This window comes from Microtus oregoni, unplaced genomic scaffold (assembly GCF_018167655.1).
Source record: "Microtus oregoni isolate MIOR12 unplaced genomic scaffold, Mior012 000000F_ref0000247, whole genome shotgun sequence".
Taxonomy (NCBI): Eukaryota; Metazoa; Chordata; class Mammalia; order Rodentia; family Cricetidae; genus Microtus; species Microtus oregoni.
Window position 1 is genome coordinate 8,468,134 of NW_024543059.1, and position 24,316 is coordinate 8,492,449.

At 41.8% G+C, this 24,316-nt stretch overlaps 1 protein-coding gene across 24 annotated transcripts in view; it reads left to right on the forward strand.

Moving 5' to 3' along the window:
• Dlg2 (discs large MAGUK scaffold protein 2) overlaps positions 1-24,316 on the forward strand; it is a 1,645,338-nt gene that overhangs the window by 1,591,375 nt on the left and 29,647 nt on the right. For 3 of the 24 annotated variants that reach the window (XM_041643707.1, XM_041643596.1, XM_041643635.1), the window contains one exon: positions 23,862-23,961. The exons of the other annotated variants lie outside the window; for them this stretch is intronic. In XM_041643707.1, coding sequence (XP_041499641.1) covers positions 23,862-23,961 — 100 coding nt within the window. The remainder of the gene's footprint in view (positions 1-23,861; positions 23,962-24,316) is intronic. 24 annotated transcript variants of the gene reach the window in all.

Below are 24,316 nucleotides of genomic sequence, written 5' to 3' on the forward strand. Positions count from 1 at the left end.
TCTCTTTAAAAAATCAACAGACTTGGTCTTCGCAAGACTGCCTAATTTGTCTAAGATAACACAATTAGTGGGGTACGTACAAGAATCAGGTTTAAATTCAGGTCATTTCAACAGCCTGTCTTTTCCATTGCTGTGTTATTTGTTTCTGGTAAACGTCTTAATTAATTTCCCTACTATGGCTGTGATTAGACACCCAGACCAAAGCAACTGTAGGGAGGAAAGACTTATTCAGAGTCACAGTTTCTGCCATGGTCTGATGGTGGGAGCTTGAGGTGGCTGGTCACGTTAAACCTGCTTTCAGGAGGCTGCATCAAGATGAAGATCAGGGCTTGATCCCAGAATCCATGTAAAAAGATGGGCACTACAGCACGTGTTTGTAATCCCAGCACTTGCGAGGCAGAGGCAAGTAGATTCCTAGTCCTCAACCAGTCTGGCCTCCAAGGCAGACTGCAGGCCAGAGTGAGTGCCAGCGTGCAATATGTCATAACTGGTCTGACACCATTTTACATAAAGACAAAAAGGGATTTCTTTCTCAAAAATAGATGGTGATTAACTGAAGTGGGAAATCCTGCCTTGTATGGGTTGGGTGGCATCCTTCCCTAGGCTGGAAATCCTAGAGTGTTGTGTGATATTTTACTCGTTTGACTTTTTGGAGGGCCCACCACCAAGCTCCTGATTAAATCACACACGGAGGCTTATTCTTGGTTCTGAAAACATGGCCTTAGCTTGACTTGTTTCTTGTCAGCTTTTCTTAACTTAAACCATTCCAACTTCCTTTTGCTTCTGGACTTTTTCCTTTCTTATTCTGTACTTACTCCCTGGCTGGGTTGGGTGTCTAGGGGTCTGGCCCCTGATGTCCCCGCCCCCTATGTTCTCCTGTTGCTCCTTCATCTCTTCCAAGATTTCTTCTCCTATTTACACTTTCTGCCTGCCGGCCCCACCTATCCTTTCTCCTGCCTCACTATTGGCCGTTCAGCTCTTTATTAGCTGTTTTAGACAGGGAAAGAATCACAGCTTCACAGAGTTAAAAAAAAAATGCGGTATAAACAAGCACACCTTAAAATAATATTTCCCAACAAAGCGTATGAAAAAGGGAAAGTGAGCTGACCTCTGGCTGCCACATTTGAACACAACTGCACATGAACATGAACATACATATACATAACACACATAGTAAGTTGTAAATCTCCAGTTTCTATACATTTTTAAACACAATTCCAAGGGAAATCGTTTACTTCTGTGTAGACTTAAAGTGAGGTTTAGAAAAGTAAATCGAACTCACACCTGACTGATTCCGAAGCGCATTATCTGTTTTCTACAGCATGTAGTAATATCTCTTTCCTCTTGAGACATGTCACACATATGCAGGGAAAAAAAATGAAGAAGCAAAATGAGTCCAGATTAGCTTTGTCAAAAACTAACTCAAGCAGAAACATAAATCTAGAGAGAGGGAAGCTGCTTTTCCTCTTTGATATACGTATTTCTGAAGTGAGCTATGGGCCGCCTACTTCTGCTACGGTAGCCTGGAAGCTAGAAATGAGGGCACAGGTATTGGTTAACGTGTCCCGTCAGTCACCAGATACAGAGACAGTGTGGGACAATACAGAGAAGTATAAGTCTACACCCTCACTGCTGACCCGGAGAAGTCAGTGTTCTAGGGGAGAGGCTCAGGCCCTACAGGAAGGCAGTCACAGAACCATCACCAGGAGAACCAGAAAGCAGAGGACAAAGGAAAAGGAAATTCTGGTTTACAAACCCAGAGGATTTGAATTGCCAGTCTTAAAGGGATTGGTGAAATTTATGGGATGTGGGAGGCAAGCAGGAGCAGGCCATGGCCAGGCAAGAAATAAAACACAGTTGCCACACTGCAAGGGACATTTATGAAGGGGAATAAAAGGTCTCAGAAGTGGAGAGATAGTTCTGATGACTTAACTCACCCAAGAAGCTTGTACTTTATCCTGTAGAAAATGAAGAATCGTGGGTGTTGTGGCCAAAGCCGACCTCATAGTATTTTTTCTGAGCTTGTACCAAGTATATCTGTATTACAGTCTTGATTATACTTGATTGTGCTCTAAAGTGTTCTAGGCAAAGATCTAAACCTGTGTATAGTGATGCCTCAGCACCAAACATGTCTACGTGACTCATGCTGACTCTTTGGTGCACCGTGCTTACATAATGGGAAAGGAACATCCACAGAGGGCTTAAGAGGCATTTACCTATCAACTGTGAGGGCAGGACGGAGATGGATGGCAGAAGGAGTTGGAGAAAGCTGCAATATTCTGGGTACAGAACTCTGAAAATCTGAACCAAAAGCAATAGAAAAGGAAATTTGGAAATAACTTCTAAAATATAATCAGAGAGGGTTATCATTTGCAGATGTCTGCTCTGTGCTTCCTAATAATAGTTTGTAAGAGCAGATGCTGAGTGAGGGAGGAGGAGTGGGCAGAATGATACCACATAGGACCCGGTGACAGCAGTGTCCTTGAATCAAACTGGAGTCAGCATTGAGAAATTGTGTTGATTCTTGGAACTTCTCGTGTACCCCAAGATTGCTGGTACCAGAACCAGCATTGTACCAGCTATCAAAAAAACAATTTGATGGTTCTCTTAGCAAAATGGGAATTATATTGGTTTTACCAGTGTGAGTTAGCAGAATTGGTTTTTGTCACGGGTTTTAAATAACATTTTGAGAGATGAGTTATGACTGTGTCTCCCCCACACATACACCCCTACAAAAATAGATCCACGTAGAGTCAATCTATAGATAGAGGAACCAGGTATAAAAAGCTCAAATGTCACTAAGATGGACTAGATATCCAGGTTGGGGGAGGAGTGAAAGGAAAGTCACAGGTCATACTACCTCATGGGTATGCAGGAAGGAAGGCAAGCTTTTTCCTAGAAGTTAAAAAAAATTTAGAAAAGCCTTTCTTTGGTTATTCATCATTGCTTTTCCATCTGTGCCCTCTAGAAGCTTCCTAACTGGTTTTCCTGGCTCCGGTCTCTCCCCTGTTCTTTCTCAGCATGCAATATAGATTAACCAGACTTACAGTATTTTATAGAAGCACAAAGAAGGTCTCCAGCATCACTGGTCCAGTCTGAGTGATGTTGCTAGTTCACTCTCTTTTAGAACACAATAATCACATTTTTCTAACCCTCAAACTCCTCTGTCCACTGAGACCTTCCCAGGTAGCACACAGATAACTATCTGATAAGGCAGTGATAATGGCTTCTCTAGGTGGCTCTCAGAGTGTTGTGTGACATTATTCCTGAGAAGATGTGCACAAATATTACTCACCGGATAGGAAAACAAAAACAGACCAAAGTAAAGGATAGCACCAAAGCCCAACTTCAACAAGTTCAACCAATGAGTTTTATTGGAGTGACTTACAGGAGTATGGGTAAGGGTGAGAGAAAAAGGAGCAGAAATGGGCTCAAAGCCAGCTACATCACTAATAACACACCTTAGCATAAATGGCAGATTATGGAAAACTGGAACTCATGCCCAGCCTGAGGACAGATCAACAGGTTGGGGAGTGTCTCCTCTGGTAGCTCAGTGGAATAGAATTAAGTCGTGTTCCTAATGTATTTTTATGTATATGCATTGTTCTGTAGATCTTGAGTTTTAAAAAAAATTTACTATTGAAATAGCAAATTAATCTAAAACATTATATTCCAAATGTGATAAAACATTTAATTGAAAAGTTCTATCCACTGCACACATGCATAGAAACACACGTATACATGCAGTGCATACTTTATAACATAGTTCAGTTGTGTGGCTCTCATCTGTTCTCAACCTTAATTATATTTCCACCCTTTTTGCAATTATGTATGTTGACACTTGAATGCATTTGGTCAACTTCATCTTGAAGTAAAAAATTGTGAAAAAGAATCTCAAATGCTTCAAATTTGATGGTACTTTCATTGGCTTGATTACACTGGGGTTTTTATTCATGCTGGCTTAAGCTGGCTAAATTAAAACATCATAGAGCCATTTGTTAACTGTGCTATATTCCTTTCTCATATTATTAGTTCTCAGCAAATTTTTAAGCTTTTCAGTGTAACAGATATGTCTTGGAGGTACACTAAAAGCCAGGTCGTGATTCCAGGAATGGAAGCACACAATTCTGAAACATTCTGTGCACAAGTAATAAATAGAATCCGGTAAGCACTGGGTGCGAGGTGAGCACAGGCCACTGTGTGAATTCAGCCCAACAATACTAACCTCTTCTGGAGCTCTGAAGAAAGAATGGTCAGGGTGAACATTGGGGGAACAGGAAGATGTACGAAGGAGCAAAAGAATGGTAGAGGTGGAAATGACAGTGTCTAAGAGAGGACATGGCCCTGTGTGTCTACAAAAGCCACAGATTCTTAATGCTGTTTCAGCACAAAGACTGGAGTGTCAAAGAGAAAGCAAAGGAGATGTTAGGAACCACATCACGGAGGGCTCTCTTGAAGGCCAGAGAAAGCCTGTGGAGAGTTTTGGTAGAATGAAGACGTAACATATCTGTATCAAAATGAGGAAAAAAAGAAGCAAAAGGAGATAACCTTATAGAGACCAGGAGTCCATTCCCAGTGCCTGACCTAGGGCCGCAGAAAGGCTATGATAAAAATAACCATAAAGTATCTACTCATTGATTAGGGGCAGTAAAGTAGCAAGCAGTACCCCCAGAATTAGCTAAGGCTTTTATTAAGAAGGAAGATGCCTAGACTCAAGTCTGGAGATGGGTCCATAGAATCACATTCTCTGGGGATGCTGGGTCAATACTGTGCTATGTAACTACTGGTAGGAAACAATAGAAAACTCTTGTCTATAGTTAGTATGCTAGAAAACCACTGCATTCTAGTTAGTGTGCCCATTATGCTGAACATCTGTTAGCTGCCTTTTTTTCCCTTTAATTCAGTTGTCAGGCATTTATTTATAGAAGTTCTGTATCCCATTCCATACCACTTGTGGTCTATATGGTCTTGGGGGCAGTCAGCGTACATCCTACCAGGAAATGGACCACATATATGCTAAAGCACAAACCTAGACATCGATATACATTTACCAGACCAAGAATAGCTAGGGAGAAAAGTGCATGCTCAGCACTGACAATGTTCGGTGTTAAACCCTAATACAGCAACTTTGCCAAATTGTATCTAATTAATTACAAGCACCAAGTTAACCTTCAGCAGGTAGCTAGCTGTGCAGATCCTCTTCTTTCCTTAACCAACAACTTGTTGAGATGAGATCTCAACCAAAAAATAACTTGTAATCACCAATGAATTCAGCAACGAACTACATCTCGACTCCGACACTCTTGAAAGCTGTTAGCTGCCTTTGTTAAATAGAGTATTCATTTTCTTTTTCACTGCATAAGATCAGGCGCAAGGCCATGCTCATAAGAAAGATCTTTACTACTGAATTCTACTCCTTGCCCTTCTACTAATTGTTTGGTACTAATTGTTTGTTTGGTACTTAACAGCAATTCTGTGAGTTAAACACAGTTAATGTGCCAATTTCACAGATGAGAAAGCTGAACTTTCAGAAGAAGACAGAAGTCACCAACCTCATAATGCCAGCAGGAGCATAGCAAGGCCCCACAAAATAACATGCTTCTTATGAGAGAGAAAATAATTACATTCTTAAGTGTGGACTCATTCTAGATGTTATTAGCTCATTCTATCCAATCAATTAGTGATGCCAAAACTAACATGATATAAATAGAAGTGTAGTTTGTGGTTATATGAATAGCAAGTGTCGTTTCAGCAGATGAGAGCATGAGCCATTGTTAAATTTTCTTTCTGCTACTAATTCACAATATGAAGTATTATTCAGAAAACTCGGCTCAAATCCAATTCTACTTTAGGTGGTTATTCATGTGTAAATTCTGATTCACTGTGGGACTTTCTTTAACCTGACTTGTGGCAGAGGGCCTGGAGTCATCCCTCTGGGCCTTGAGGGTTTCCCTCTGCCAAAGCTTTAAGCATCTGAGAGCTGAGACACTGGGGTGTGTGTGTGTGTGTGTGTGTGTGTGTGTGTGAGAGAGAGAGAGAGAGAGAGAGAGAGAGAGAGAGAGAGACTATCTAGTCTTACAGCTCCCTCGTCACAATAATTACAGAGTGACCACAAGAAAAAATAGCACAGATCGCCCTTGTATTGCATTTTAATTTATTTATTGTGTAGTGTGCATGCTATGGACATACTCGTAGCTGTCAGAGGACAGCGTTTTAGGGGTCATGCCTCTCCTTCCACCATGTGGACAGGTAGCTGAGATCAAATTCAGATCTTCCATTTTGGCAGCAGGCATCTCGACACTCTGCCCCATGCCACAAGCCTAAGTCCTGCCTGCTTTGTTGTTCGTTGTGTTGGTTTTGTTTTTAAACTGTGCCTGTTTTATGTTGGTAGAAAGTGGTTTATTGTTTTTAACTACAGATTGTGTAATATCTGAAAAGTGTTTCAAGGATAGCTTCCTCCAGTATTTCCCTAAAAGGGTGGAGGGGATATCTATTAACCATGGTCAGGGAAATCTTTTATTGGGCTATTCTAGTATACCAATAATTACTGAATGAAGTAATGTAGCGGCTAGGGACCTAGCTCAGTTAATAAGAGCATCTACTCTGAACAAGGACCTTTGAATCCCCAGCACCCACAGATAAAGCCAAGTGTGCCTTTAATCCCCAGGATTTTGGAGGGAATACAGTTGGATACCAGGACCTCACTGGCCAGCCAGTCTACTCCACAATGCAAACTTGTGGTTCAGTGGGACTCCCTATCTCAACGTGATAATTCAGAAAGCAATAGAGGAGCACACCCAATGTTCTGCTCTAGCCTCCACCTGGGCAAATAGACATGTCCAATATACTCCTGTGTGTGCACCATACACACAGTTAACCAGTCAACTCATGTAAGAATAAAGAATGGTGTTTGGGAGAAAAGTCAGGTACACCAGACAGGTACGGTACATATACGTTTTTAGCATAAAGCGTATTTCATCCACCACCTATGAATGGAGACCTGACCAATTTATTGTTGCCTTTAGAGGAGTGTTCTCTTGATCTGTATGGAATTACCTTTCACTAAGTAACTTTTGAAGTTTCTCTCTATACAAAACACTGCTCTGGTCATTGACAGTGATGACCTTTGCCATCTAAGAACTTCCCTGAAAGGACATGGATGCCACTGTGGTACAAGGTGAAAAGTGTACATGAGAATCTTAATGGGGAGGGCCTCTGGGGGAGAGCAATTGAGGAAGTGTTCCAAAGAAGTAACAGTTTAGCTGAGTTGATGAGAACTGAGCAAGATTTCAACAGCTGTAGAGTCGGTGTGTTTTCACATCTGGGAAACAGCAGAAGCAAAGGAATGGGACAGGAGGTTCTCCAGTAACCAGTAAGGGTTCATCTGCCTGCAATACACACAGGAGGCCTGAGGCCCAGTGCTAGAAGGCATTAACTGTTCCCTTATGGAGCCTGAGAAGTTTTCCCTAAGCCTTAGGGGCTAGTACATCCACATTATTCAGACAGAAGAACTACTGATACTCTGTGCAAAGAGAGATTGCCTTCTGATGTGGGTCAAGGCTGGGTACCAGGAATGAACAGAGGAACAAGACACCTGCAGAACAGCACTGAAATAGCTCAAGCAAAATGCAACAGCAGCCGGGTCATAGCAACTGAGGGAAGGCCATGGATGGCAAAGATGTTGAGCAGCCTGTGAAAAATATCATCTATGAACATGGTGAAGGTAAAGAAAAGGATAAGAAGTGAGCCATGCCAGAGTAACTATGCCCACCAGGATCACAAGGAAGAGAGAATGACTTGGCAGGACCCACACTAGAAATTAAAGTCGTGTGTTGAAGGCCAGACCTCAGACTTATGCCTTATTGTAGTGCCAACCAAAGTCACTGGTGGGCTTAGGGTTTGATTGCTGTAAAGAGACATCTTAAAAAGAGAAACATTTCATTGGGGCTGGCTTACAGTTCAGAGGTCCATTGTCGTCATGACAGGAAGCATGGTGGCGTGTAGGCAGACAGTGATGGAGAAGGAGCCAAGAGTTCTACACTGGATCAGCAGCCAACACAGAGAGAAAAGGCCTGGCTTGAGCATTTGAAACCTCAAAGTCCACCTCCAGTGACAGTTTTCCTCCAACAGGGCCACACCTCCTAATAGTGCCACTCCCTATGAGCCTATGGAGGCCATTTTCATTCAGACCACCGTGCTGCTGTTAGGTAATGCTATGAACTGTTATCACCTCATACATCATACTAACCACTGAATGCCAACCCAACACAAACCTTCTACAAAATGAACTTTAAGACTTTACAAAATGAACCAGTGTTTGACTAGCAACATGGTTGTGATAAATCTATTTTTTTCCTCCAAGGCTAAGAAATTCATCCTGGATACTAAAAAAATCAACCCTGCAAAAAAAAAAAAAATGTCCGTTATCCATTTCATAAACGAGAAGGCAGGTTTGGAGGAATGAATGGCCTATCTACAGTCACACAGCCAGGTGCTGCTCTTTAGAGGCCTATAAATATTTATTTTGATTATCATGTTATTTACATACAGTAGCTTTTAAGGCCCAGTACTATTCTAGATCAGACTACTTTGCATCTGGTCTTGGCAAACATCAAATGATCTGGGGAAAGGTTAGGTTTCCTTTGAAGCCACCACTCTCAACATGGAACAGCTGCTCTTGGGCAGTCAGCAAGCCTAGTCCTGGGGCCCCAGCTGTCCCACCAGTCAGGTGATTTGAGACATTCCCATTACTTGTGCCTAAAATGCAATGTGTAAAAAATAAATTTGCTTTTTTTGAAGGTGAGCTCTACTAACCTACAGAGCCATAACATAAAGTCAAATCAAGACTGTCTTGTACAACTTACTCTTAACTTCCTAGCTATGGGCTTACTGATCATAATTCTATAAGCCCCACAGAGCTGTCAAGAGATAAGACACCAAACTCATAAGCGCATCTTGTGATTGATCCTCTTCTGTGTTCTTGAAATTCCCCCATGGAGAGAAAGGTAGAAATAACTATGTTTCTGTTCAACCAGGGCAATTAGTGTACACAGGGAGCAATAGGGAAGCTATGGAAAGCAGCCCCTTTGTGAGCTATGAGAATTAAATTTTCCACCATTGACAGAGTTAGGAACTTAGGATGGCAGTCAATGGTTGCTGTCCAGCTCATCACAAGCCTGGTCAGTGTAAGCCACAGCCCTCGGAAGGGAAAAGAAGAGGGGGCCACCTGCCTTTGTAAAGATTTTTTTCTCCTATTCTTTGAACTGATCATTGAGCTTTTGGGGGCAGGGGTAGAAAAGGTTTTTCTTGGAAGGAAGGTTCCCTAAGGTGAACTATTCCCCTCTGTAACTGGCTTGTTCTCAGTTCCCACCAAGAATTAACACTAATGATTGCGGGGCATTAGCTCAATGTGTGTACAAACCCAGTCCCTCCTTCATTCGTTGATTGCCTCCCTACCAGCCTGCGGTAGCGAGAGTAAGCTCTGTTGTGCTTAGAAAAACATACAGAGCTATGGTTGCTACTCACTAAGATAATTTCTTTGCTAAAAGAAAAGTGCTCCCCCACAGTGACCCCCAAATCTAAGCAAACTATTTTCCTCTTCTCAGTACTAGAAACAAGGTCCACATTTGACAAAGAATTCCAACCTGATCAGTATTCCTGAAATGTAATAAGAATACAACTGATATTTATCAATGATGACTTATAAGGCAAGCATTTTGGTAAGAATAAGGATTTTTCTCCTTAAATTCTCACAACCATCAGTAAAGATTCAGTCTCTAAAAGAAAACCATCTTTCTGGATGGTCCCTCTCCCTGCAGTATTAACTGTGTCTTGTGATATCAGCCAAACACATGTAAATTTCAGTATAAATACCAAAGCGCTTAGAGCTCTTATCTATAAATTTAAAGTCATTTCATATATTAGATGTATGCAGCATTTGAATGCCATGACAAAATTCAAAATCATTTGTGACTTGTGATATTTAGAAGACTAGGTTTTCTTCCTGTATCTTTGTTGGGGTTGCTGTGTCTATGGCTGGGATTGGACCTGTGATTGGTAGGGAAGGCCTGGTTCTCACACATGCTTCTCTAAGGTGACTGTATACACAACATAAGGTATATTCACCACATATCTTTGCCCCTGCAAGGGTCACTGCTGGGTCTCCTGGTCACTTACAAAGCTCATAGGACAGAGCCTGGCAGACTCGGGTCACCAGACTTCAGGCTCACCTGTGGCTGCTTACCCTGTGTGTGATTCGGTCCCTAAAGTTACCTTTGATGTTCTGGTTTCTCTGCGTGTGATCCGGTCCCTAAAGTCACCTTTGATGTTCTGGTTTCTCTGCGCGTGATCCGGTCCCTAAAGTCACCTTTGATGTTCTGGTTTCTCTGCGCGTGATCCGGTCCCTAAAGTCACCTTTGATGTTCTGGTTTCTCTGCGCTCCGCTGTGTTCTCTAAACTCCACCAGCGAGTGTCTGCCGAGAACAGCACTTGGGTGCAGCCCCGCCCACACTGACCTTCCTGTTTTAAATCTTCAGAGGGTGGAGAACCCAGAAATAAGCTCTCACCCTTTTACCTTTAATCTCATTCCTGTTCCTCAGAGCTTTGTGTCACGTCACAGTAAGCAGCCAGTGTGCCCAGACTTTCAGTAGATTGTGCAACTCTTCTTTCAGCTGCAGAACTCTTCTGCAAGGCTTAAACTCCAAATACTCCAAGATACAATGAAAGGATAGTTTCTGAACTGTGTGTGTGCGATTCTGCAGAAAAGCAGAGAGAGACCCTTACCTATTGCTTTTCTCTTCAACAGAAGCAAATGTGTACCGTGCCATTTGTAACTGATGGCATCTTAAGACTCTCCCGCCATTCTTCTGGGCTCTCCTTCCCCCCCATACAGCTGTTCACCATTCCTCCTTCACTGGGATGGGGGAAAGATGGAGAAAAGGGGTACCTTTGCACACCATCGTTAGAAGGCCGTTCTTTTAGACATAGGTCTAGCCAGTTCTCTATGTGACAGTCCCCAGTATTTCTAAAAGATGCTTCTGGGTTTTTCTCACCCTCCATTTGTGCCCTCACTATCTCTGTATCTTCATCTGAGCAATTACTTCATCACTTTGTGTTCTCAGTATCTACTGTAGCAATCTTGGTGTATATTAATGAACAAAGTAACAGGTTTAGTTGTGACATGTCTATAAATGCATGTGTGCTCCAATCATATGCGCTCCCTGCAATGACATTGCCCTCGTCTTCCTCCACCTCCTTCCTTCTACATCCTTAAAAGTCTCCTTTTTAATGCCTATGTCCTTAATTTGTTCTAACTTCAACATACGCCAGAAAACAGCTCCATCCCATTCAGCAATAGTTAACTTAATGAAGGGTGAGTTGTTATACCCATTCTTTCCCTTCAGTTTCTAGTTTCGCTATGCAGTCCTTTCAGTGGGAAGCCTGTCTATGGGATCTGGCAAGTCAATGGAACAGTTGTCGCTCATGGAGTGTGCATCATGTCAGAGCCCTGCATGTATGACTACATTTCCGGTTCCATCAACTGTCCTTTATGTAATACAATTTCTTTCTTTGTTATTGCTCACTAAAACTCCATAGGACATATGCACCACATTTTCGTCATTCGTTCAAGTGAAGTTGTTTCTCTGAGTATGTGAAGTCTTCATTCCTTGATCTGAGACTTGAGAATAAGAAGAGAACCATTGTGTTGTGTATTAGTGCTGTCGCCCAGGCGTGTGCACTCAGTACTTTGTGAATGTTTCCCCACAGGTGGGTTGCAATTGATATGTGACTACTGTGTCCAAACAAGGTACAGAACTCTCTTTCCAAGCGGAAAGTGCACTGAGCAAAATTATAGTGTGTTTGTGGTCTCTGGCTTTTAAAGTGACATTTGATTTACAGTGACAAACTCACCCAATATCTGGTACAGAAATAAGAATAAGCATGTCAGGCTTTGAGGCAAGCATGAACAGGACTGGTATGCGTTCTCAGAAGGTGGTCTAGAGCTGCCAAGGGTGTTTGATTCTCTTCACGTGTATACACATGTTTTCCTTGCTTTTTTTCCCCCTACAGTCGAAAAATGATAGAAAACTCCAAATCATTTTTTTGTCTTCTACTCTTTAAAGTTGATCAACCAATTTTGATTTTTCTGTCTTTAAGAAAAGCATGGAGTGCTGAGAAGCCCTTAACCACTCACATGATCCCCTCTGTGGATATGACCCGCCCCTCCTGACAGGGATGAGAAAATGCATAGATGATATGCCTAAAAGGAAATGTTCAGATGGAAGACACGGTGTGAACTTGATCAAAGAGCCTAAGGCAGAAACCAACGCCGTGTGTTCTCCTCCCACCTCTTAGCTCACCTGCCACCAAACTGAATTCTTAGTGGCAGTCCCAATCTCTGTGACTCTTTCTGTCTCCTGCCAGAGCTGCTGGCTAAGAGCCAGAAGTCTCAGCTGCAGGATGAATCCGCCTCTTCTGTAAATTCCCCTCCCTTTCACTCAAGCAGAAAACAAGAATTATTCAAATGAGGTTATCCAGCCGGGCCCTGCATTGTTACAAAAGGCACCTTAATTATTGTGCTCGGCTTACTGGCTTACCTCCAGTCACTCCGGGTCACCAGTGCTGCAGAGTGGCCGCTCGTGCTGTGATCTGGAGGTAAAATCAAAGGCTGGGACATGAAGAACAACTGTCACCTCCTGAAACAGAGGCATCATCCATCCAGACAGTGAAGCAGAGTGCCTTCCTCCCCGACTGCAGGAAGGAGGGAGAGGAAGCAGAAGCAGGAGAAAGGGGGAGCGATGGAGAGGCAGGGAGAAATATCTTCACAGTGAGGATTTTTAATGCTATAAAAGAGGTCATCTCGCTAATTTTCTGTAGACACGAAGGAAGCAAAAGCTGGGAAGAGGAAGTGACTTTCATAAGCTTTTCTAGTCAGGACGGTGACAGCCCAGACAAGGGCTAGACATCTTTCATTGAAGCAGCCACAGCATCTATTACCGATGAACACCGCACACATAGACATCTAAGAAAGAACTTGCTTATTTCCCCTTAAGTATTTAATTTGCTGATTCTCAGATTCCAGATCGTAGGGATCAGAGAACTCCCTCAAGTGCCAAGGCATTTGGAGAATACTGAGTCATTTGACTCAGAACATGGTTTCTGAATTTGAGAATGGTAAATTCTGCTACCTTCTCTGGCCAGTGGGACGCTGACAGCCAGTGCAGCCTTTTAGACACTGACAAGAAGCTTTAGTTATAACAAATGACAGTAGAGTACAGAAGACAAATGAAAATAATTTAACAGAGAAATCAAAAATTAGTGTGGCTAAGAGCACTTGCTGCTCTTCCAGAGGAACTAAGTCAGGTTCCCAGCTCCCACACTGCCTATCTCACAGTGACTTATAACTTTGGCTCCAGGGGCTTCTACACCTCTTCTGGCCTGTGTGGGAACCTACACATGTGGGCATATACCCATATACAGGTAAACACACACACACAACTTAAAATTAAATAAATCCTTTAAAGTACAATAAATAGCAGTGTGACCAACATCTGCCATGAGCCCTGTTTTCAAATCTAACATGGGAATTTAAGAAAGAAGACCAAAGTTCCTTGTTTCCCATTGATGAGACTATCTTGAAAAAGAACACAATAAGGAACAGAAAGTTTTGAGTTTTTGCTTCATTTCTTTTTGCTTTCAAATCCTATGAGTTGTTGGATCCATCATATTATTGGGAAATAGGATAATAAAATGTTGAATCACCATAGAATTGTAAAGCAACCAATTGGAGTTACAGAAGTTGGCAATTTCCTCTGGGAAGTGATCTACAAATTTCCTGAGCAAATGACACATCATCAGGATACTTCCCTAGTTTTATTATTAGTTCCAATTATGAATATTTAAATGAAGACCAAACTAGTAAGGACTCAGGGGAAGGCTTATCACATTTTTAAGAATAATGAATTGTAAGTGTATTAATAACTTATTATAAATTGATTTATAAACCAAATTAGTAAATGACCACATCCTGATAACTGTACAAAAATCCTATCAGCTCTGGCAAACTGGAGAAAATTCAGTTATATTTCTCCCCAAAATTATAGCTACAACCCCTGTAACCACATCGGGTGTGAAGTCCTAAGGCAGAGTGCCTGTCGGGAACTTAGCTGTGATAGACAGCCCGGTGTGCAAGCACTGGCTGTGGTGTCTCTTCCCAAGTCTAAGGCCGCATCCACCTCTCGTTCTCACACACATTCAATTGAGCTTGCCAGAGCAAGCTGTCTGTAATGATGGCATCCTCTCTCTCACCGCCAGAAAAAAAAAAAGTGGGGGGAAGGAAGGGATGGAGGGAGAGAAGAGAGGGGAAGGGAGACAGAGAGGAAGAAAGAAAAGAAGAGAAAATCAGAATTCAGCATGGCTGGAGAGATGGGTGAGCTGTTAAGAGTTCTTGCTGCTCTTGAAGAGTGCATGGGTTTCCAGGACCCATGACAGGCAGGCAAGTCATGACTCCAACTCCAGGAGATCTGATCCCCTCTTCTGCCTCCTCAGCCACCTGCACTTACACATTCACGCACGCACGCACGCACGCGTGCGCACACACCTTATCTAAGATATATATATATATATATATATATATATATATATATATATATTTAATTTTGAGAGAAAAGTTTCTGAGTCATATCAAGAATCTGCCCATGTTGGAACAAAGCTCCCTCTATTGGTTAGAGAAATGTTGCTTGAGTTCACTTTGTGTAGGATTTGATGTCCTCAATTGCAAATATAGTTTTTCACATAATTCACTATCTCCTACCCTAAGATTTTAAAGATAGTAAAAGTTTAAGGTTTTCTAAGAAATAATTGGCTTTGGAAAAGTTAGCTTCCGAACAGATAATTGGGTGGTGAAATGCAAGCCTTCCCCGTCGTCTAGGGCGCCAGCATTCTTCCATCAGGTGTGGGCATAACACATCTGCCCTTCACTCACAGGCTCAGGCTTCCCTTCCCAAGCTCCTCACTTTGTAATAAGATGATTAGGAGAGCATGGGGTGCCAAATTACAATTGTCTGTCATAAACACCTTCCATTATAGTAAGCTAATTAGGAGAGCATGAGGGTGTTGAGAAAAAACTATCAGGATCCATCACTGGACCAACTAGAAATCGAGAGTCTGACTAAGTGGTGAAAGGGGGAGTGTCAATTAGTGTCAATCACTTGAAAGGTTTCCGGTCATGTGTCATTCGTTAAAACCATCCATGTTTAATTCAAGAATCCAACTTCTAGGGATCACTTCTAAGAAAATAATCTAGAACATTGTAAATGTTGCCTTCGTTACAATACAGAGCCTTAGAAATGGAAACAGTATAGTGTCTGAGAGTGCAGGAATGTGTAAGCTAGCGGAGGTATATCAGCTGGGTGAAATATTACCTTGAGACGTGCTTGCTTGCAGTCATCTCTGTTTGCAAGATTCCTGCCTACTTTTGGCATTGGCGACATACTGGCCTTGGAGTGTTTGAGAACGGTTTCTCTCCTAAAACTGAAAAAACTTACATTAGCATGCATTCTTTTTAGAGTTATTCCAGTCAGTAGAATTAAACGTCGGAGCCATTTGGTGTGAGTCATTTTAATTACGAATTCAACTTCCTAGCTGTTGCTGGTATGTTTGGCACCTCTGAGTTTTGTTAGGCCATGTCTTCCTAGAATTTGCCTGGTTTGCCTATGTTGTCTACATGGTGTACATCTTTAAATTTTCTGTAGGGTCTGTAAAATTCTGTTTTAAAGATAGCTTGCATTGTTGAATTCTAAATCCCTTCCATTAATTCAGTAAAATGGATGCTTACGGACACTTTGTAAAGACGTGGCATTGTTGGCTCTGCTTGACTGACCTTACACGATGCCACTTTTTCTACACGGTCGCGTTTAAGTATCTACTGCTGAGGCTTAGAAACTAAACATCCCTAGGGCCATACATGTCACAATAGTCAGTAAAAATCAAGATTTAAAATCACATTGCCAGTATAATTAAATTGAAAATAGTATAGTTTTTAGAAAATAAACACTAAAAGAGGTTTGCTTTTCACTGGTAACAGATGTTATTTCTTTTGAACTCTCTCTTAGGACATCTCCCTCTTAGAAGGACATTTCTTGTTGTGGCAGAAAAGATGTCCTTGGGTTGCTGCCCACGTTAAAGTGTATGCACGTATACATGTCTAGTGCACACAGAGGTCAAAGCAAAATCGTAGCGGTCCTCATTCAGGTACCAGCTACCTTGTGTCTTTAGACTGGGTGAACCACTGGCCTGAACCTTACAGCTGTTAGGCTGACTGCAGTGAGCCCCACAAGTCTGCTAATCTCTATACCCTCAACACAGAGATTATAAGCATGTGCCCCATATACCCAGCTTTTACACACACACACGCACGCGCACACACACACACACACACACACACACACACACACACACACACCAGGATTCAAGGGGTTGACCTCAGGTCTTGTGCTTGTAAGGCAAACACTTTGCAGACCGAGCATCTCCCCAGTAGCAGAAGAGGTGTTTTTGAACAAACTGTTTTTTTTAATTGAGGCAGATGATAAACTTGGGAGAGAAAGTTAAAAGGGATAAATTAAATGGTACCTTTCATTGACATTATGCATGCTATTAAATTCTTATAATGTTTCCAAAATCGAGTCATAGATAGAGCTGAAAATGTGAGACGAGCAAATAACTAAGTCGTCTCATTTTATTAACAGTAATAAAAGGCATCTAGGAATAAATCAGGTCACCGAGTATAAAAATTATAAGCTAAAATACATGGGCAAAGCAAAACTAGGATATGCTCACTGGGGAGCAATGCAGCCAACAGAAAGAAGACGCCGTAGGGTGCCTCTCCCTGCTCTGGTACTGCCTCTTGTCTACTGAGACTCTCAACCGTGTTGTTTTGCTTGCCTTTCTCAAATCTCTCCCCATGCTTCTGAGGGGAGCCGTCCCTCAATGCTGCAGTTCGCTTTCAGTCAGTAAAACCTAGATGTCCACCGTGCTTTGGAAATAAAAGTGCTGTGAAACCCGCTTTTAGTCATTTCCAGAGGCTGACGGTGCTGGATTGGACACTTTCCGTAGTACTTTCCCTCATCACTTAGAATGCTCATTTTGTGTATTCCTGCCTGGACTGGAGAGCTTCTGTTGAAAATAAAGATAACCTTAAGTGTCACTTGGTACTTAGATACTTTTGCCTTGTACAGTGTGTATGTGTGTGTATGCATGTGTGTGCAAACACATTGTCTTTATATTTCACTATAGAGAAAACTCGGGGTCATACACGCTAGGCAAGCCATCTACTATTAAAGCTACATCCCTAGCCATCTTTCTTGTACTTTGAAGGCTCAGAAACTATAAGACGATGTATAACAGACTTCTCTGGTCACCTATGATCTTAGGATCGTATTCATTCTGCTGCGTGTGAATATCTGTGTCTTCTCCAAGACTTCTGAACTTTCCATTTTCCTATTATTTATTTCCTATACCTTCGATTACATTTTTCCCTCGAGAATTCCAAAAGCGTAGATATTCATTCATTTGGTGAGGTCCCAAAGATCTTAAATGTGTTTTCTTTTGCGTGTGCCTGGAATATTTCCACAGACCTGTTTTTATGGAAATTTTTTTCTTCCTTTATACCTAATCTGTTCTTTAGTCTCTCAACTATATTTTTATTTGGGCCTATTGAGATCCTCATTTCTAAGGTTTCTACATTGCTCATAAACATTTTTCTATTGCTCTGTGGAATTTTTCATTTAGAACATGCACCATTTCTCTAATTCCATTCAATTGTTTATATGTACTTTCTTAGATCTCATTAAGGTTTTTTTTAACCTTTTCCTTTAAATTCTGTTTTAATTCCTTTTAATCAGTGCTGCTGGAGCGATGTCTCAGTTGTTAGGAGTCCTTATTATTGTTCCAGAAATCACAATTCAGGTGCCAGTACCCATACTGAACAGCTCACAACTGCCTATAACTCTAGCTTCAAAGCCCCAGTGTCCTCGTCTGGCCTCTGTAGGTACCTAAACACATGACATAAACTCACATAAAAACAGAAACACAGTTGACTGTGACAACGCCTGTCCCCCACATGCCTGCAGTTATTCGTGTGTTCATTCCTACAGCATATACAAATGGTTTCAGTACTGTTATACTTGTGATTATACTGTTATTAACCTGCCAAGAAAATGCCTATGCTCCTTTACAGTTCTGCCTTTAGATGTATGGAGCGCTATGGTCCACTCACATATTTGAATGCAATTCAGGGCGTCAAACCATTCCTTTGAAAGACCCTCAGAGTGGTCCTTCCCTCAGGAGGAGACCCCTAACCCAATGAACAGTCGAGACCACTGGCTGAAATTACCAAGAGTTATTGGGTGGGCACAGGTACCTGTGGGCAGCAAAGTCTTTTCGGAGGACTTGCGCGCCTGCAGCCTGGGAGAAGGTCTTTTTATAGGAAAAGGGTGGCAAAAGCAGGCATACAGAAGCAATGCATGGTTACAGGGATCTCATTGGTCAGTTCAAATGAGGCAATGGGTTCATTTAGGGGACAAGTTCCCTGGAGACATGAAGGTCTGATAATAATAGCAGACTTGGCCCTATCTAGGGTACATGTAGTTTTTCCCAGAACTGTTAGTTCCCCTCCTAGGCCTGGTGTCTAACCACAGATATCCTGTTTGACCACCTAGGAGTACTGACTTTACCTTGAACTTACATTTGTTTGTGTAAAGGCTTTGCAAAATTGCATTACAGCAGCTAAGCTGGGGTCTTTCACTTTAATTCGGTATGGCCTGACCACATGTCATTGTCACACATAAAGGTAGTTACTGGGTTATCAGACAACTTTGAGGAGGCTGTTCTCTCTTTCCACCTTTGTGTGGGATCTGGGGATCAAAGCCAGGTCGGTAAGCATGCATCATCTTGTGGCAGGGGCCTCTACCATTGGTAAGCATGCATCATCTTGTGGCAGGTGCCTCTACCATTGGTAAGCATGCATCATCTTGCGGCAGGTGCCTCTACCATTGGTAAGCATGCATCATCTTGTGGCAGGTGCCTCTACCATTGGGCAATCTGGCTGCAGTTCCTCCTCCTATGTTTCTTCTTCTTCCTCTTCCACTCATATTGCACCACAAATGTCATAAATGGTGTTGTTGTTGTAATTCGTTTGAACCAGAATGCAAATGAACCCTATGTGGTAATTTTTTATGTGACTTTCCTCCTCCTTTGCTATTTCTCTTTAAGTATTTTGTTTGCGCTGGTTGGCTGATGCAACATTTATGCTAAAGAAGCCAGGTGACTTGTCTTACAGAGTTTGCCAAACTCAAATTTTGATTGTTGTATCTTTATAAAGAAATCAAAGAAACATGGAAAATTCAATCTTATTTGGCGACTGATCATGAAATCTAAAGGTCTGAATATACTCCAATTCATCTGGAGCTTTGTTTTAGCAGAACTTCCCAAGGCTCCATGGAAGTGATATTTTCTTCTCCTGTCAGGAGGCTCGGGACTTTTATGCTTCCAATTCGTGATCTGAGATCCAATACTTGATCTTTGATCTAATCCTTCTTGGTCACAATATTACTTATTCTTTACCATATTTTGTTTTACGGTTCTGTTTCTGCATGAAAATGAGCTATCTATATAATAGAAAGCAATGTCTAAATAGATTTTCCAGGTGAACAGAGCTATGAGGAAACAAGCGTTTTGTTTTTTTAATTTATTCTTCTCCCATGCAATATATTCTGACATCTTCCTCTCCCCCTTCACACTTCCCAGTCCCTCCCCACCACCTTCCCTCTCTCTCCTGGATCCATTGCTGCCCAAGAAACAATTATTTCTAAAAATTAAGACGAGCCACAGCAAAAGCATATTTGAGCCATGTACTAGTTTAAATTTTACCAGAGGTCACCATTATCTACAAAGGTGACATTATGGAGATATAGAAACTGAGGTACTAGTACGTGAAAAAACCAACAGCAGCAACAGAAACAGGCCTCTTGTTCTATAGTTTTCTGGATATTAGGGGTAAACAGATGCCATTTGTTTTTAAGAACATGGAATTTTAGTGGGTGAAGAAAGGATTTGAGCTTCTCGTATGCCAGATTACCAAAGCATTCGATGGTGGGGTCCGTCCAGGAAGTTTCATACTGTTTGACCTGCCAATCAGGAGACTCCTGAGTCCCACTGATGAGATGCTGACTCTTGACATGAGTGTTGCAATGTCTGTCACAACATGAAAGATATTCACTTAAACCGCGACAGGGCAGAATCTGGTCAACAGAAACATACCTAGATTTCTACACGCTAAGTATGATGGGCATCAAGTTAAAGACATAACATATTTACACCAAGTTGAATGAGAAGCAGAGAGACCTGATAGGGTTGTTTCCTTTCAGCCCATGGCATGGGGTGTGGAAGGATTCCTCTTTTAAATAGCCTTCTTGAAATACAGTTTACATTAGTGACATGACCTTAAAGTACACAACTCTGTGTTCCCCGGTATCTTCATGGGGTACATAACCATCAACCACAGTCTCATTTCTAGTCACCCTAAAATAAGTCCATACTCATCAGCTGTCACTTCCCACTCTCCACGCCTCATTACCTACACTGTATACAACCACCTAGTCACATCTCTATTAACTAGCCACTTCTATGCAGATTTTTAGATTGCTATGACTAATGTGTCTCTTTGAAATTCCCTTTATTTTTTACAGTATCATATGAGCAAGAGTGGCTTTGAGCCCTCAACTACGTGAATTGCTATCTAAGAAAGACATAGCAATAATAACCAAAGGAAATACAATTGAAACCAATAACTTGATGTGGCCTAGTAATCAATCACCGGCCGTGACTGACCAGGAATGGCAGAATATGTGGTGTGGCTTACAAACTCAGTTGCTTATAATTTAAAATGTGAACTGGAAGGAGACGTGGCTTTCAGAAATTTGTACTCACAGAACTACATTTGCAGCCAATTCAATTCCCGACTCCACAGCTCACAATCTGAGCAACTCAGGATACAGAGTAATGAGGCCAGCTTCATGAAGCTAGCCTGTAGGGCACACACGTGATGCCTTAGAACTAAGCTTGGTCATTCAGTGGTCAAATTTTGCTTGCTCAAATTCTCAAGTAGAATTCTTTCCCACGCCAGCTTACCCCACTCCACAGTATTTGGTGTTTCTAAAATCTCTATTCAAAGACATTTTCTCCTTGAAGGCAATTTCATGGGGCCTGTAGATGCTCTAATGTAGACAAACAGCCCTGAACAAGCCCAGTGAAGACTAGAGCTGTAAACCAGCCTTTACTTCAGAGCCATGTATTACATAAATAGCAAAAGTGCTGATTTATTCTGTTCACCCAGCACTCGTGTAGCAGAATGTCCTCTTCTATATTAAAAGGAAAAATTACAGTGCTGATAAAGCATCTATTATGGAACTCTACATGCCTAGCCTCATAAACTACATATAATCCTTTGTAAGTCAGAATGTTGACATTAGCTAATATTAATGTTAATTCAGTAAGCCCCTACATGTAGAACATTAAATCTGCGTGTACTGAGATGGTGGTTGACTTTGTGGCCATGAATGGGGTCCAGTGCCTTCCGAGTTATGCAGGAAGGAAGCAAAGGGCATTTGCTTGTAATGCTGTCATAGAACTTTACTTCTGGGGTATCGTGTATTTTCTGTCCTTTTAAAAGGTGTGCTGTTCAGTATGATTACGTCCAATCAGAGAACTCATGATACACAACATTTTCATACTTGGGAAATGTTAACACATTACATTCCTTGCTTTGAAACATGAAAGAATTAATCAAAGACAACACCCTTTCATTTTTCTTTGACCAGTGAGACAACGTAAACAATGTGGTTTGCATGCAACACCATTTAGGGTCCTAGAAGCCTCTGCATTATCCATCTGCGTGTATTTGTGTCTTTAACTCCCCTCCCCCCAAGCTTTCTTCCTCTTGGCATAATTTTGTATTTGCATGAGATTTCATAATTGTTTTGCATGAAAGTCATCTGTAATGTTAAAGAGTAGTGTCTAACACCCCCTGCAATATCACAGGCCATTAATTCTTACATGATATTTTTCTTTTACTTTCAGTTACTGGAGTTTAAATATGCTTGGAATGTAAAAGTGGCAGGACGCTGGAGTGACGCAAGCCTGTGTAATGTTCCTTTATGGAACTAGAGGGACACTTCCCAGCCTTGTCTTTGGCTGCCAGTTCTCAGTTACGAGGTTATGATAAAACTCTATTAATCGCAGGTGCTCTCTGCAGACCTAAATTCCAAGAAAGTCCTGTTTTAAGTATGACATATAAAACCTGTCCTGATCTGTCATAAAATTTATCTGCTCTGACTTTGGTGAAAAACCTTTCCGCACTTCAGTGTTTCCTGAACGTTATTCCTGTTAATTTAATAGACAAGCACAGGGTACAAAACAAATGCCTTCTTTGCACCTTTTTTTTTTTTGGTAGCGTTTCTAATTAATATGGGAACATGACTAAGTGCCATGAATGGGACAAAACGCTCGCCTCTCAACCAACGAGTACTGATTTCCTCCGAGCTCTCACCCCTCTGGCTCCACAGCTCTTCCTGCCAGTGGCCAGTGCTAACCCTGGGCTAGGAGACTCCTTTTCATTTATCCATTGGGAATTCAATTCAAAACCAGTGCAAGTAAGAAACCCTGGTCCCTGGAGATGATTTTCTAGTGTTTATAAGCAGCTAAAAGATTCAAATCAGTTTTTCAAGTGTTGATGATCATAAGGCTGGCAAGACAGTTTTGAAGCATGACAGAGTATGAAATTAATAGAACTTGAATGGTCCCATGTCACCAAGAACAACCCACAAAGCATTTATGTAGCAACAGCCGCCATGAAATAAATTGAATTGTCTTTTAAAATCTACTGAACAAACAAGTGCTAATCACTGAAGTGATTGCATTTTTTAAATTATATTATATTATATATACATATATATATACATATCACTTTTAATTGAGCCCCATTTGAACTAATAGGTAGCTTGTACTTTAAATTGTATTTATCCTCATTTTTTCCCTTTACCAAAATGTAGATGGGTGACTGTCACTTTCTCCCGTGCTTGGGCAATTACCAAGTGAATACCACATTAGCAGCCTCTTATTGAGCCCGGCTCTTGGGGCTATCACCAGCTAAATCTGCATTGGACTCAACCTCTGCTTCTCCAGCTAGTCACTAACAAGGGTGTGAAGCTAAATTACCTTCTGAATTAAAATGCTACACTATAATTATTATGTATCATAAATCCACTCGCTTCCTTGTACAGCTTTAATTAAATCCAAGCTGAACTAATATGAATTCAATTTTAAGACAGCTAGATAATGAGGGGGAAAAACGACATTTTTCATAGTCATTTTGTACCCGACAGTGATAACATGAGAACTGTATGGCGTTCTGGGCGGGTTATCGCCTCGTGTGATCTCAACACCTAAGAGGTGTGTTGATTTGAGATGAAGATTCAGACGTTCAGAGAGATCCAGTTACTTATCAAAGGGGACGGGCAAGCTGTAGAACCTGGATAGTCTGCCTCTCCCCTTGAGACATCCCCTTTGCCACCATTTATCTGGAAGGGTGTTCTGACTGTAAAGCCATTTTCCCAAGGCGCCATTAACAAGAGCTGGTACTGCTTGGAAATGGAGTCTGCCTTTCGCCCCCCTCCGGCACCTCCGTTGCGTGTCCACTTGCTTCACTACAGCTCCCTGCGCTTTTACAAACTAGTTGTTCTGTCAGCATGAGTGTGACAACAATTAGACGCCCCCTGTTTTTGCCCCATGCCTTTTCTCCTTCACAGTCATTCAATGACAAGCGTAAAAAGAGCTTCATCTTTTCACGAAAATTCCCATTCTACAAGAACAAGGAGCAGAGTGAGCAGGAAACCAGTGATCCTGAACGTAAGTAGATTCTGAAGATAATGTCACATGCAACACTCATGACAGGCTGTCCCACGACACACCAAGGCAAACAACACGGCAGGCAGGCAGGCAGGGCAGGTTTTACTACTGTGACCCGTGTTTGACTGCAGTCTGGATCCTTCCCTTCCTGGGGCTGTTTTGCAGACAATGCTAGAACGGGTCTGGACAAAGCTGGGGCTTCAGGTCCAACCAGCATCTCTCTGTGACCAGGAGTAGATTGGGTTTGATCATGCAAGACCCTAAGGCTTGAGAAAAAACAATTCTGTTCAGATGTATTGGATTACATCGCCACATATGTATTTTGTCTTGGATGCCAGCTTGATAGAAGTAATTC